This window comes from Callorhinchus milii, unplaced genomic scaffold (assembly GCF_018977255.1).
Source record: "Callorhinchus milii isolate IMCB2004 unplaced genomic scaffold, IMCB_Cmil_1.0 Scaffold1, whole genome shotgun sequence".
In the NCBI taxonomy this organism is placed as follows: Eukaryota; Metazoa; Chordata; class Chondrichthyes; order Chimaeriformes; family Callorhinchidae; genus Callorhinchus; species Callorhinchus milii.
Window position 1 is genome coordinate 84840179 of NW_024704742.1, and position 12245 is coordinate 84852423.

General features: G+C 40.0%; 1 protein-coding gene and 1 long non-coding RNA gene across 2 annotated transcripts in view; one reads left to right on the top strand and one right to left on the bottom strand.

The window, feature by feature from the left end:
* The window catches only part of ugcg (UDP-glucose ceramide glucosyltransferase), a 31390-nt gene extending 24075 nt beyond the window's left edge, over window positions 1-7315 (top strand). Inside the window, exons 6-9 of the mRNA XM_007906515.2 lie at window positions 1280-1458; window positions 2297-2383; window positions 3618-3807; window positions 5516-7315. Coding sequence (XP_007904706.1) covers window positions 1280-1458; window positions 2297-2383; window positions 3618-3807; window positions 5516-5686 — 627 coding nt within the window. The 3' untranslated portion in view covers window positions 5687-7315. The remainder of the gene's footprint in view (window positions 1-1279; window positions 1459-2296; window positions 2384-3617; window positions 3808-5515) is intronic.
* Window positions 2517-10695, bottom strand: LOC121848313. The gene is made up of 2 exons (XR_006084910.1): window positions 10417-10695; window positions 2517-2888 (listed from the first exon to the last, which is right to left on the bottom strand). It is a non-coding gene; the product is annotated as an uncharacterized LOC121848313 (long non-coding RNA).
* Window positions 10696-12245: the final 1550 nt, after the last annotated feature.

Below are 12245 nucleotides of genomic sequence, written 5' to 3' on the forward strand. Positions count from 1 at the left end.
CTAAAAATGTTTTGTGTAATTGACTTCTCAAAAGAGACCCACATTCATACTGTGCTTTTACTTAAAGACTAAGAATCTTTGAATAGCTGCACTTTATCCTGTTGAGATCTGCTTTATCTGTTCACCTGTTGATCTGAGGCTCCAGCGCGTAATCTGTTTGTATGTCTCACTCTCAGCAGCTGTTTGTATTTGTTTGTGGGCTGGGATCAGTCAGTATCCTTATCATTCCTCAATGTTGCTTAGCAACCATGTTATTTCTTGTCTTGGCATTGGGCAAGTATCTATTCTCTACAGGGCTATAGACTGAAAGTGCGAGCTTTCCCTGACGTCTCAACCTAATGTGAGACTGAGTCATAGAAATCCTGAAAACCCTAAGTTTGAACATTGCTGTTAACTACTGTCAGATGGGAGACAGTAAAGCTTAAATTCAGCCTGGAAACCTGCACCTGTTACTACATCTGGTGACCACTGCTGGGAAGTGCATTTGTGTGTATATCAAGTGAGACCAGATGGTCCTAGTGTGGGTATTCCCACAGATGAATAGTTAGCCAGCACTATTTTTTAGGCTGACCTGTGAAGATCAACTGCTCTTACAAGGTACCAAAGAATTTGGTGAGTCAGCACCTTGAGACAAAATAAAATCAGGTCCTCATTGGCAGCATAAGTGCTGACTGCATTGCCAGCACTCACTGCAGTTGATTCAGATTTTCTTTATTGGTATCTGACATTCCCAGAAACCCATCACGGTGCTTGTTTCCAAACCAAGCTAATAAGAGTTCCACATATGTGATTTCCATTTATCTGGTATGAAGTGTGCCTCTCCCCATGCAACCTGCTTAAATAATCTTTGAGAGTTTAGTGTGGTTTGTCTAGAATCAACAGTATGCATTGGGGAAACTGGCAGAGTTTGATCAGTTAGATCCGTACAACCTTCCGTCTCATAGAACTAGTCCATTTCCTGCTGCTTGGCTTGCAGGCCTGTCAGGAGACGGGTAAGAAGAATCCCAGCCTCACTGACTGTTGACATCATTTGTGGCCTCTACCTGACTAGATATCTTCTCAGAGGCATAATAATTGTTTATATCTATTTTTACCATTAGGTGAAATGTGTAAATATTACTGTTCTCTTGTAACTACAGACTTGGTTATATAAAAATATTTACACAGAAAGCCTTTGAATTTATAATGGAACATGGTTAGACATGAATGTTTACACAGAAGGCTTTTGAATTTGTAACTGGACCAATTTCTAAACTTATTAAATTTCATTACATTGCAGGTGTATTTTGGCACATCACATCCAAGAACATACATCTCGGCCAATGTAACTGGATTCAAATGTGTAACTGGAATGTCTTGTCTAATGAGAAAGGATGTACTGGACCAGGCTGGAGGGCTTATTGCGTTCGCTCAGTATATTGCAGAAGATTACTTCATGTCCAAGGCTATAGCAGACCGGTTAGTTTGGAAAGCTTGTTTAACACAAAGTTCAGTGAGATGAAGAATGGCCAAACAGTTTCTTCGTCTGAGAAAGTCAAATCTTTGTTAGTATGCACTGTTGGTGAAAAGCGAGTTCACAGCAGTCTGTCGTTTTATACCCTCCATCATTTAGGTACTGAGTGGGTGGTGTCATTGCATCCCTTATGCTTAACCTTGTCCCATATGCAATGATCTAATTTATTTCACTCATGTGGATATGAGCAGGTTGACTCCAACCATTCAATGACTGAGATCACCTCAACATAAGGTAGTGGGAGTACCATTGCTCTCTGGCACGTCTATCTGGTTTTCCGATCCAGTTTTGCCCATTTTGGGTATTTTGTAGTCAGCAAAGTAGTTATTATATGGTTAATCATGTTTTCAGTTGCTGTAATAAGGTTGCTAAAATTACTATAATGTGAGCAAAGGTTATGATGTGCCTTATTCCAGTTGCATTTGCTCTAATTTTGTATTTGTTTTGTTCTCTTTCTTGAACGTATTTAAATCTGGGGATTTAAAATCTTGGGAATGTTCCCAGAATCTACTCAGTGTAACATGATTTGAATGAGGGTAGAGACTTTGAGCTTCTGTCATAGATTCTGGTATCATGGTTCCACCATGTGACTGGGAAGAGGTTGACAGAGGACTTAAGTGTGCAGCTAATGAATATATCAGAAGTTTTTTCAGAGTTGTAGTGTCGACGAACATAACATGAGTGCAGAAACCACTTGTGTTGTGTTAAGGGTTCACAGATCAGGGTGTGTCAAACTGATTTTGAGGGGGTATGATCTCATACTTAATTTCACTTTATTTTTAGAGGATGGAAATTTGCCATGGCAAGTCAAGTGGCGATGCAGAATTCGGGGAGCTATTCCATTTCTCTGTTCCAGTCACGAATGATCAGGTAAAGTATTTATAACTTGATAGTCCAGTCTATTCTATAATTTAATTGCAATCAAACTCTAACATTTTTTGCCCACCAACGTCTTATTAGTGCTGCCCATACAAGTTTTTCTCTTAGAAACATCATTCTGAAATTTGGCAAGAGAGGAGTCATTTATTTGATAGCTGCTTTTAAAATTACAGGGGCTCAAAACAACGAACTGATCCAGAACAGTTTCCACAGTCTGACATATATTGGATGTAGCATTAATCTCACGGGTGCCTTTATTCTTGAGGTTGCTGGTCTTGTATTTTTGAGAGTGCTTGAAGGAATTGGACCCAAACACACTTTGCACCGATTGGTATTGAACTTATAGTAGCATACCCGATACCTAGATGCTAACATCTGTTCAAATGCAATATTCATTTTTCTGGAAGGGAGACTTCATCCATCACAAATGCCCTCAGTCTTAAGACGACATAGCAAAATATATTCATTCAAATTGGCAAGACATCCCAGCGAAATCCTGTTGAGAATCAAAAGGCATGAACTTTACAAATAATGAGTAAAATATTTGACACCAAGAGCTTAACTGGTTTCACAAGCTTCTAAGACAACCACCCAGAGTTTAATAGTTCAGATGTTCTAATTGTAATACTATCTGCTGTCTCTCCACTGCCCATTGACCTTGTGCACTAATGAGATGTGGGAAGGTGCCGTGGCCAGTGACAGCACAGACCTACCAATGCCCCTCTTCACAAGCCTGTGAAACTGGTGGCCAAAAAGGAAACAAAATGTTACTTGCTCCTTACCCCTCAACAATATCCAAGACTTTCTTTATATTCTGCCCCCAACTTCCATTTTGCTTACTAAAATCTATGTTAAGTGTAATTGTCCTAGGGCATGGGGTAACTTAACACTTTCCTACCAATTGGATCCTCCCCTCCTGACCATTCCACATCCAGTGATCCAGTGTAGCTCCAAGACATTTAAATTTAGCTACCCTCTGAGGTTAACCAGCTTTTGCTGGATGAAATGTCACACAGTGCTCAATCTCTTCTGCCAGATAGGAGGAAGAAGGAGGATCAGCAGGAAAATCTATCCAACCCTACAAAGGAAAAGCCTTATTGGTTGATACACAGCTGCACTAGCAGCACCTGGGACACAATCTTTAGGTGGGGGTGATTACTACAATTGAGCAGAAATATACATGTTTGTGCGCCGGAAGCTTATTGTATAGTTTCTTGTCCAATAGGTGGTCAAAATTGCGGATCAATATGCTGCCTGCTACCATCGTATGTGAACCGATCTCTGAGTGTTTTGTCGCAAGTTTGATAATAGGATGGGCTGTTCACCATATCTTCAAATGGGACATTATGGTGTTTTTTATGTGCCACTGCTTAGCTTGGTTTATATCGGATTACATTCAACTCCGAGGAATTCAGGTACGCATAATTTACAGTGTTTGGGTAACTGGTAGTGATAAATTAGTGATTGGTAATCAATTTCAATGATTGAGCATTATCGATGTAATAATTTTTTTATCTGGTACAAAACCTTTTACGTCAGAATGATTTCTCAACAGTGCTTCACAGGGTTTACTGTAATGTCTAATGACTATGTATTTGTATGCAAAGGCAGCAGCTCATTGATGTAGGACATTAGTTTCAGGGTTTTTATGTTTTTATTTAAAGCCAGTTTATTTCACGCATTTCCCCATTTATAGCATTTAACCTGTATCTTCACTGGATCCTTGCTCTCACATTTCTATTAATTATTAATTAATCTATTGTGAAATGGGTGTTCAAAAACGCACAAGACCAGACTCAGGGTGCATAAATGTGTCTAGGATAGAGTAAGAGACCACAGCCGGCCCTACAATAGAACAGAGGCCCCTGCAACAGGATAGGGAGGAAAGCCACAAAACAGCTTTCAAATAGATCAAAGGCATCTCTGATGCATATGTGCCCAACCTCTGCCAAGTCCCACCACCAAACTTCCCCTTGGGATCCAGTTACGGAGTCCTTTTCCCTTTTTTGCTATAGTTATTACTTAGATAGATGCTGCTTTTCTTGCCCCTTATGTAGTTCAGGATAAAATCTTGTTCTGGAATAGCCTCTGAATGTAGTCAAATGACTAGTTTAGCAGCAGTCGATGGGTTTGATTAAATTAAGTTCCTAAAAATATACTAATACCCAAATGACTTGTATTATACTGCAATTTCCATGTGCAAGTGATTTCAATGCTGTAAAAGCACAATGATGGGTTTCCACATGTCAGCTAGCCAAAAGAGTCATAGACAGTAAAATCGTATTCCTAACCTGGGCCAATAGAAGAGTACATCTGCAATTTTTCTGAGGAGCCTGCTACAAACAACCCTCTGCTACAAACAACCTATAAAAATCCATGTGTTGGTGGATCTCCAGTCCTTCAAATGTAGTGTGCGGTGGAAATGGACCATTAGGCCCTTTGGGCATTCTCCCCCTCCCCCTTTAGATTTTACCAATAAAGTGAAAATATGTAGCTTGGCAATAAAATGTACCTTTCAATAACACCAAACAACTCCCCACAAATTTCTGAAAAGGGGATCAAACTATCCCACAAATTTTGGCAACTTTTTGCGCAATTTCTATTGGCCCTACTCGTAAACCAAAGAGAATGCCAGTTCATTGGGGTTTCTTTCCCAGTGAATCTTTGAATAACTACAAAATGTCAGTGATTGGGATGGCACTTTTCCATTATTCTAGTGCTGTTCAAAAGAATTCAATTGAACCAAAAAAATTATGGGTGAATTATTATCCAGTGCTGTAAATTTTTGTTACTTCCTAAAATTAATTTGAGTTTTCACTTAGCTGATCACATCGCTGGCAATATGAGCACGTTTTGAATTATTACAAGAAATTTATGGCTCATAGCACTGTAGCTTGCACTTGTGGAGTTTATTAATGGTGTCAATAAGAGCAATTCGAACATTTTCAAGACATTTGAGGTAGCTTTGTTTTATTATTGACTACAGTTTATTCAATAACAAACCTCTTAGCATTTGTCTACTTTCCAGACAGTCACATTTGTAGTCCTATAATTACCAAAATTCTAATTGATAACCTAATGACCACACATTAATAGCTTTTTTTTCTCTTTCTTTCCCACCAGGGTGGACCTCTGTGTTTTTCTAAACTTGATTATGCTGTTGCATGGTTTATCCGAGAATCTATGACAATATACATATTCTTATCTGCCCTGTGTGATCCCACTATAAGGTGGCGGACAGGACGCTACAGGTTACGCTGTGGTGGCACAGCGGAGGAAATCATTGACGTATGAACACCTTAGTCTTTCCTGTAAAAATGAAGAAAAGTATTATGTATGATGTTTGTATAAAGACTTTTAAATAGTTCTACCTTCAAGCGTTTTTACTTGTGTGCCCTAGTATTCTGAGTTAATTTATTTGCATGGTAATAGCAACTGAATGAAAAAAATGAGTAATGCGTCTTGTCGGTATGGCCAAAAAAAAACCTTCATTTTCTTCCCCATTTGGAAGGGGTGGGGATAATGAACTTAGTTTTTTAAAAAAATATATTTTAACCTTGCAACTCATTTTTTTTAAGATCAGATGCAAGAAATATGCTGCTTTCAACAAAAAGTTTGGCTATTGTGTTTGGCAATCCACCAGGATAACTGGTCTTTCAATAATAAAAGCAGAATTTGTGGTAGTGACTGATTATTCCTCAACACATATAATCCTAAAAAAATAAATAGAGGGAATGAAATGAGGTTTTTTGCCCTAATATAGGAACAAAACCAAAGTGGATTTTAGTTTGATGGCTTTCTGATTTGCAATCTTTGGGAACAACTTTGACCAATGTTAATCACTGTATGCACAACTGCTTTAAGTCAGATTTTGCTTGGTTCCCTTTACACAGCAAAGTAGTATTTTTATATAAAAACATACGCGCAATATTAAAATATCCCTGGTTGTGTAATATTTCTCCACTTATGCATGGCAAATTCATGCATTTAAAAAAATGGATGTATTGTGTTCAGAATAAGGACACAAAGTGCATGAACTTGTAAATGTACAAGTATCCTTTAGCAGATTTCAATAATGTTTAATAGGTGGAGGAAATGTATGATCCTGTAATTATTGACTATAAATCCTATGCTTAAAAAAACTATCAAACTGAATCTACTGATGGCTTTTTGCTATATTACTGTCCTAAAGGCTTATTAAGAATAAGATTAGTTTGGTATTTGTGTGGAAATGTGATATTTTGGCAGGGAGCTGCTAATGCACGCAGTTAAGTTTCAGCCTTCCCTCGGCTACGTACTGTATTGTGCTGTTTGTCTTTCAAAGTGCTGATTTACTGAGCTCGTGTTCGCAATATATGACCAACTGCAGTGGTAAACTGGATATGTTAAAGGGTTGGAAATGCAGTTTGGATGCTCGGGTGAATAGGGATGGACTGAAAGAGAATTTTGTGTTCTGAAATTTAGAGACCTTTTATTTGTGTGCCCATCGAGCAGTGGCTTAGAGCCACAAAGCAGGTTTCATCAAATAGGATTTTTCAATTGGTTTCATTACTGGAAAAACATTGATGAGCTTTTCTTTTTTAAAACAAACATTTTTTTTCATTGTCTATTAAATCACTGCAGGACAGTCAAATCCATAATATAATAGCAATAATTGAATTAAAAAAAATGAAATCTGCATTTGTGGTGAACGATGCTCTTTAAGATGAGGCAGTCTGATTCAACTTGTGGCCAGACTAACTAGCTTATATATTGCCGTTGATGCGCCTTATTTAAATGCATTGTTTTTCCTCTCAAGTACTCTCATGTCAGCTATTCAGAGTACTTGCATTGAAATGTGAGAGTTCAAGACAACTACAGTGCTTTATTTTCATTTCATTACTGTGAGCTACCTCTTTCTTTCCTACCTCCTCCCCCCCCCCCACCCCCGCACCCCCCCCCCAACTTAATCATAAACATTACCCTTATGATAGCATGAACATTGGTTTGAAGGGTTTGCCAAGCTCAAACAGTACAGTTTTGGGTTTGATCCCATCCCGTCCCACCAATCCATTGGCATGAATTGGGTGAAAAACCCGAGGAAGTCCTAGGTTTGCATTAGCTGTCCAGGTGTGATCCGCCAGTTTTTTATATTGTGTTGTCATTTGAGCTTTACTGTTCACCAACTAACAATATATTATTTGTACGGAATATTTTTTTACGATTCAGTTTTGTTTTGCAGTATTTATGAAATTTTGTTGCTGAAATGAGAACTCTACTTGCAGCCTTGTATGATGCTTGTCCTTCCATGAAATTTCAGCAATGGAGTAAAAATGTAAAGAAAAGAGTCATTTGAGGTTGAATTTCTTCTATACAGTTACAAAGCGATGTGTAAAATTGGCACAACTGAAATTGGTGCAATGAAAAATGAAGCGTCACTAAAGCATGAGCCCTTGGTTCTGTAATCTTAGAGTCATTTCTGTGTATCGTGTCTATAAGAAATACAAAGTCAAGGAGAAATGTCTTTATTTTTTGGGCCAAACTGCAGGAATTATTCAGAAACCTTACATGACATTCTTTTTCAAAACTCCACTGATGTATCTATAGTTGTTCAAAATGAAACCTAGAGAAATGGGCCCATGTGAGCTTATTGGGCATTTTGGGGTGTTAAACATGAGCCTTAATGCCTGTTATATGTTCAAGGAATATACATGTGATGACTCGAATATTGTAAAATGTTTCAATGTTTGGTCTGAATCTGAGACTTCTGTTAAGTGATGCTGACCTTTGCCATGTACATAAGCAGACAACAGTAGTTTGCTTTATTTAATTGTCCACTTTTGTGTTGTGTTCCAGATACTACCATTAAGCGCTTAAACCGTGAAAATTTTTGCTTCAGGAGACTATATATTCAAGATGTCAATTGTACATTAACTTTTTACTGAATAAAAATGGATTTGAATGTAGCTGTATTGTTGATAGTTTTTTGTATGAATTATTTGCTTCATGAAATGGTATGACTATTATAGTGTATGACGTTCATGTTTTAATTGTTATTAAAAAATCAAGTACTGAACACATGTTTCCTGTGGCTTTTGATTTAAGATTTTAAATATCATAGTGGCTTTAACTTTTTTTTCTTTTTGCTTTTTATAATAAAACATCATCTTCGAGATGTCTTAAAGCACTTCACAGAATACACTGTAATGTGAATTGATTCTATATTTTATGAGTGAAACGCAGCAGCCAATTGCGCACAGCAGTGTTCCACAAAACAGTCGTGGATGGAACAAATACATTTTTTTCCACATGTATGTGGATGACACTATCTTTCTGCCTCCAGCCTTGACTACACGACCACTACTGTCCTGACAGAATGTCTGTCAGACATCAAGTCCTGGATGAGAGCCAACTTTCTTCAGTTGAACGTCAACAAGGCCGAGGCTCTCCTGATTGGCTCCCGTCAACGCCTCCGCACCTCAGGCACTGACAGCATCACCATCCATGGTTGCACATTCCACCTTACTGAGCCAGTCCGCAACCTTGGGGTCTTGTTTGACCCTCAAGTATTCTTTCTACCCCACATCTGCGCCATGACCCGCTCTGCCTTCCCCACCTCCGCATCATTGCCTGGCTTCGCCTCTGTCACAAATCGCAGGCCACTGAAATCCTCATACACGCATTCATAACATCTATGCTTGACTTGCTTGTCAGCATCCCCAACTCCTCCCTCCAGATCTCTGCAGCCCATGTCCTCTCCTGCACCAGGCTCCGTGACCCTATCACCCCCATCTTTGCCTGACTCCACTGGCTTCCCATCACACAGAGGATAAAGTTCAAGATCTGGTCCTCACCTTCAAAGCCCTCTGTGGCCTTGCTCCCCCATAACACTGTGTCCTCCTAACCCCGTACCAACTTGCCCACTCCCTCCGTTCAGCGAGCTCCAGCCTGCTTTACATCCCTTCCTCCCACACCACAGTTGGCAGTTGGGCCTTCAGCCACTCAGCCTCCACCCTCTGGAACTCTGTCCTGTAGTCCCTCTACCCGCTTGCTCTTTCAAGACCCATTTCAAGACCCTCCTCTTCGACCATGCCTTCGATCACCTTCCTTCCCCCCCCCCACTCCCTGCCCTCCACCCTCCCCAATTCCGATGGGGGAGGGTGAAGTGGGGGGGTGGTGAAGGAGGGTGAGACGAGGATGGGGATGACTAGCTCACGGAGCCTGGATCGGGAGGGGATATGGAAAACAGGGAGTTTATCTTGATTAACTTTAAGGTTCATGGATTCTCTTATGCAGACCTTTCCCCCCAAAAGGAGTGCATTTTATCACCAGGTACATTTTGCACAGACTGACAGGGGAATGGTTTTTAGAGTAAAATTGTTTTTACAGTGGAAAGACCAACAAAGTGAGCCAAACTCATTTTAACCAGCAGAATGGATCAGCTGTTTAATCATTTGTTTATAATTGCATCAAATACAGAGCAATTTGATCTCATCCTATTCTCTACTCCCCAGAGAGATTGTGCTCTCACACACACAACAACACAGAGCTATGCCTAGGCATGGAGGAGGAGTTATAAAAGAGACATCCCATAGCTTCTTCATTGCTGTGAGATTAGGGTAAATATTTCTAAGAATATGATAGAGTGTTAGCTGCACTTACTTTACAATGTTAACAAGTTTATTTCACATTACTATGCCACTTTATGGCCTGGCCAGGCCAAACACTATAATTCTTTTGGATATAAAAGACACCAATTCATTTTAAGTTTAGAAGCGTGCTCAAACGTTTAGTAAGGCTGCGCAACACAAAGCCAAGTGTACGCCAGCCCCTCAACATCACTTTCAAATGGGAAACCATAACCCCTGGATTGGCACTAAAGCATGTACCCAATATGTACCATTATCATGCTGGTCCATCCAGAGGAAGGTTGAAGATCCCCTATGGAGATTAGTGTCACCGGCTTCCCTTGCGACTATACTTACATTGCACATGGATCAATGTGTTACATATTCAGTTGTCAATCAAATCAGGCAAAGGAATACCTGTAAGTACTTGAGTGCTTCCGTAACTGAGTCGATCGAGCTTGTTAGTTACAGGGTATCTCGTGATTGCTTCTCAGTGTCAGTTGTTAATATTTATCTTGTAGAATGTGAAGAGAGTTAATGGTCCCATCAAAAGGAACAAAGTCCTCAATCAACTTGTGGCTTTCGTTGCCTCCTGATCCTGTTGTCATATTGGTGCCTCCGTGAATGCAAGTGTTTAAAGTTTAACACGTTTGCTTTTCCCCAGTGTGTGCCAGCTAGTGATCTCATTCAGGCCAGCAGGTCAGATGCTATAATTAGACCCTGCAGCCCTCACTTGGGAAGCTGTAATATCCATCATGGTACATGCTCTAAAAAGCTATCCAGAGATTTCCACTCGAAGATGCAACTTGCATGGGAGTTGGGGAAGGACAGGTTTGGCTGTGATGCAACTAATGGCTGAATAAGCTGTCGACTGTTGATAGTGAGTCGGGTGATTTCCACACTTTATTGCTTTGCGCTTGTAATACTATCTTCCCTCATACAGGAATAATGACCACTTTGTAAGAATTCCACTGTTGGAAACTGTTGGTAGCATTATATTACAAATATATCAGTTGTTTGAGTGTAGGAGAGATGACTGAAACCCCCTCTGAATTGTGACAATTTTATTAGGTTTGTACAGTGTAACCATAAACTTGGTGTTTTTGAGTAAGATGAAATATACTGTGTTGCAAAATGCTTTGCCTAGAAGGTTTGATCATCAAGTTTCTTCCAGTCTGTTTCACGCTCAGATTAGGAATCCATGCAGTAAGTGTGATATATGTTAAAGATGTAGGCTTGTTTATTCCCCACAGATGTCTAATGATGAACTTGTGACTTTCCTCCTTGGGGGAGGGCGAGGTTTGCAGAATTTCATTGAAGCTGAGCTGGCTCCTATGGAATGTCGGAGTCAAGTCAACCTTTTCTGACGGTCTTGTTAGTCTGGTTCTTGAACCTGGTTCGACATGGAGGGGCAAACCAGTCACTGGGGCAGGGATTCTTCCCACTCAACTCCTGTTAATCATGAAAGCCAAAGCCCTATTGTGTAGGGAGGTCCTAGCTGGATAAGCAGTAGGAAGCCTTCCAGACAGTGCTTTCAATGGCAAGATACTTGGTTTTAGCTGGTTAGACTTCAACAATATCCCAGTGCACACTCTGGGGTCCCCAAGCCTTGGCTCTTACCAAGCTGTGCTTAATGCTCTCTGGAGTTAGGTAAGGAGGATGCATCCCTCCAGGGAGAGAGTACGCCTTCCACTCCAGCCACAAGAATTTCAGCATGCTGGAGCGGTGCATGGAATTCTCAGTTTGCTTTGGATACTCTTAAGCAGGGTGATGAGCTTTAGCATGTGGCTGACCAAAAAACTCTTGCAGTTGTTTATAATATAATAATGATCCTTACAACGCCTTATCACATCTTCAAGACGTCTCAAAGTGCTTCAAAGAATATACTGCAAAGTGAATTGACTGTATATTTTGTGGATGAAATGCGGCAGCCAAATTGCACACAGCAGTGTCCCACAAATATTCGTGGATTGAAGTGACCAATTTATTATTTTTTTAAGGAATTATTACCCCAGAAAAGCGATCCACCAATCGACTAACAACTGGGTTTCTACTTACTGCTAGGTAAACAGAGGCGTGTGGAATAAGGAAAGTTACTCAACTTATCACCCTGCCGGGAATCAAACCCAGGTCCCTCGCTTGCAAGGCGAGTGTTCTAACCACTGAGTTACAGGGAATTAACCTCTCCCTTGCAGTTTTATTTCTTGTATCGTTCAACTTATGTCTAAAAGGTTCTGATATCATTG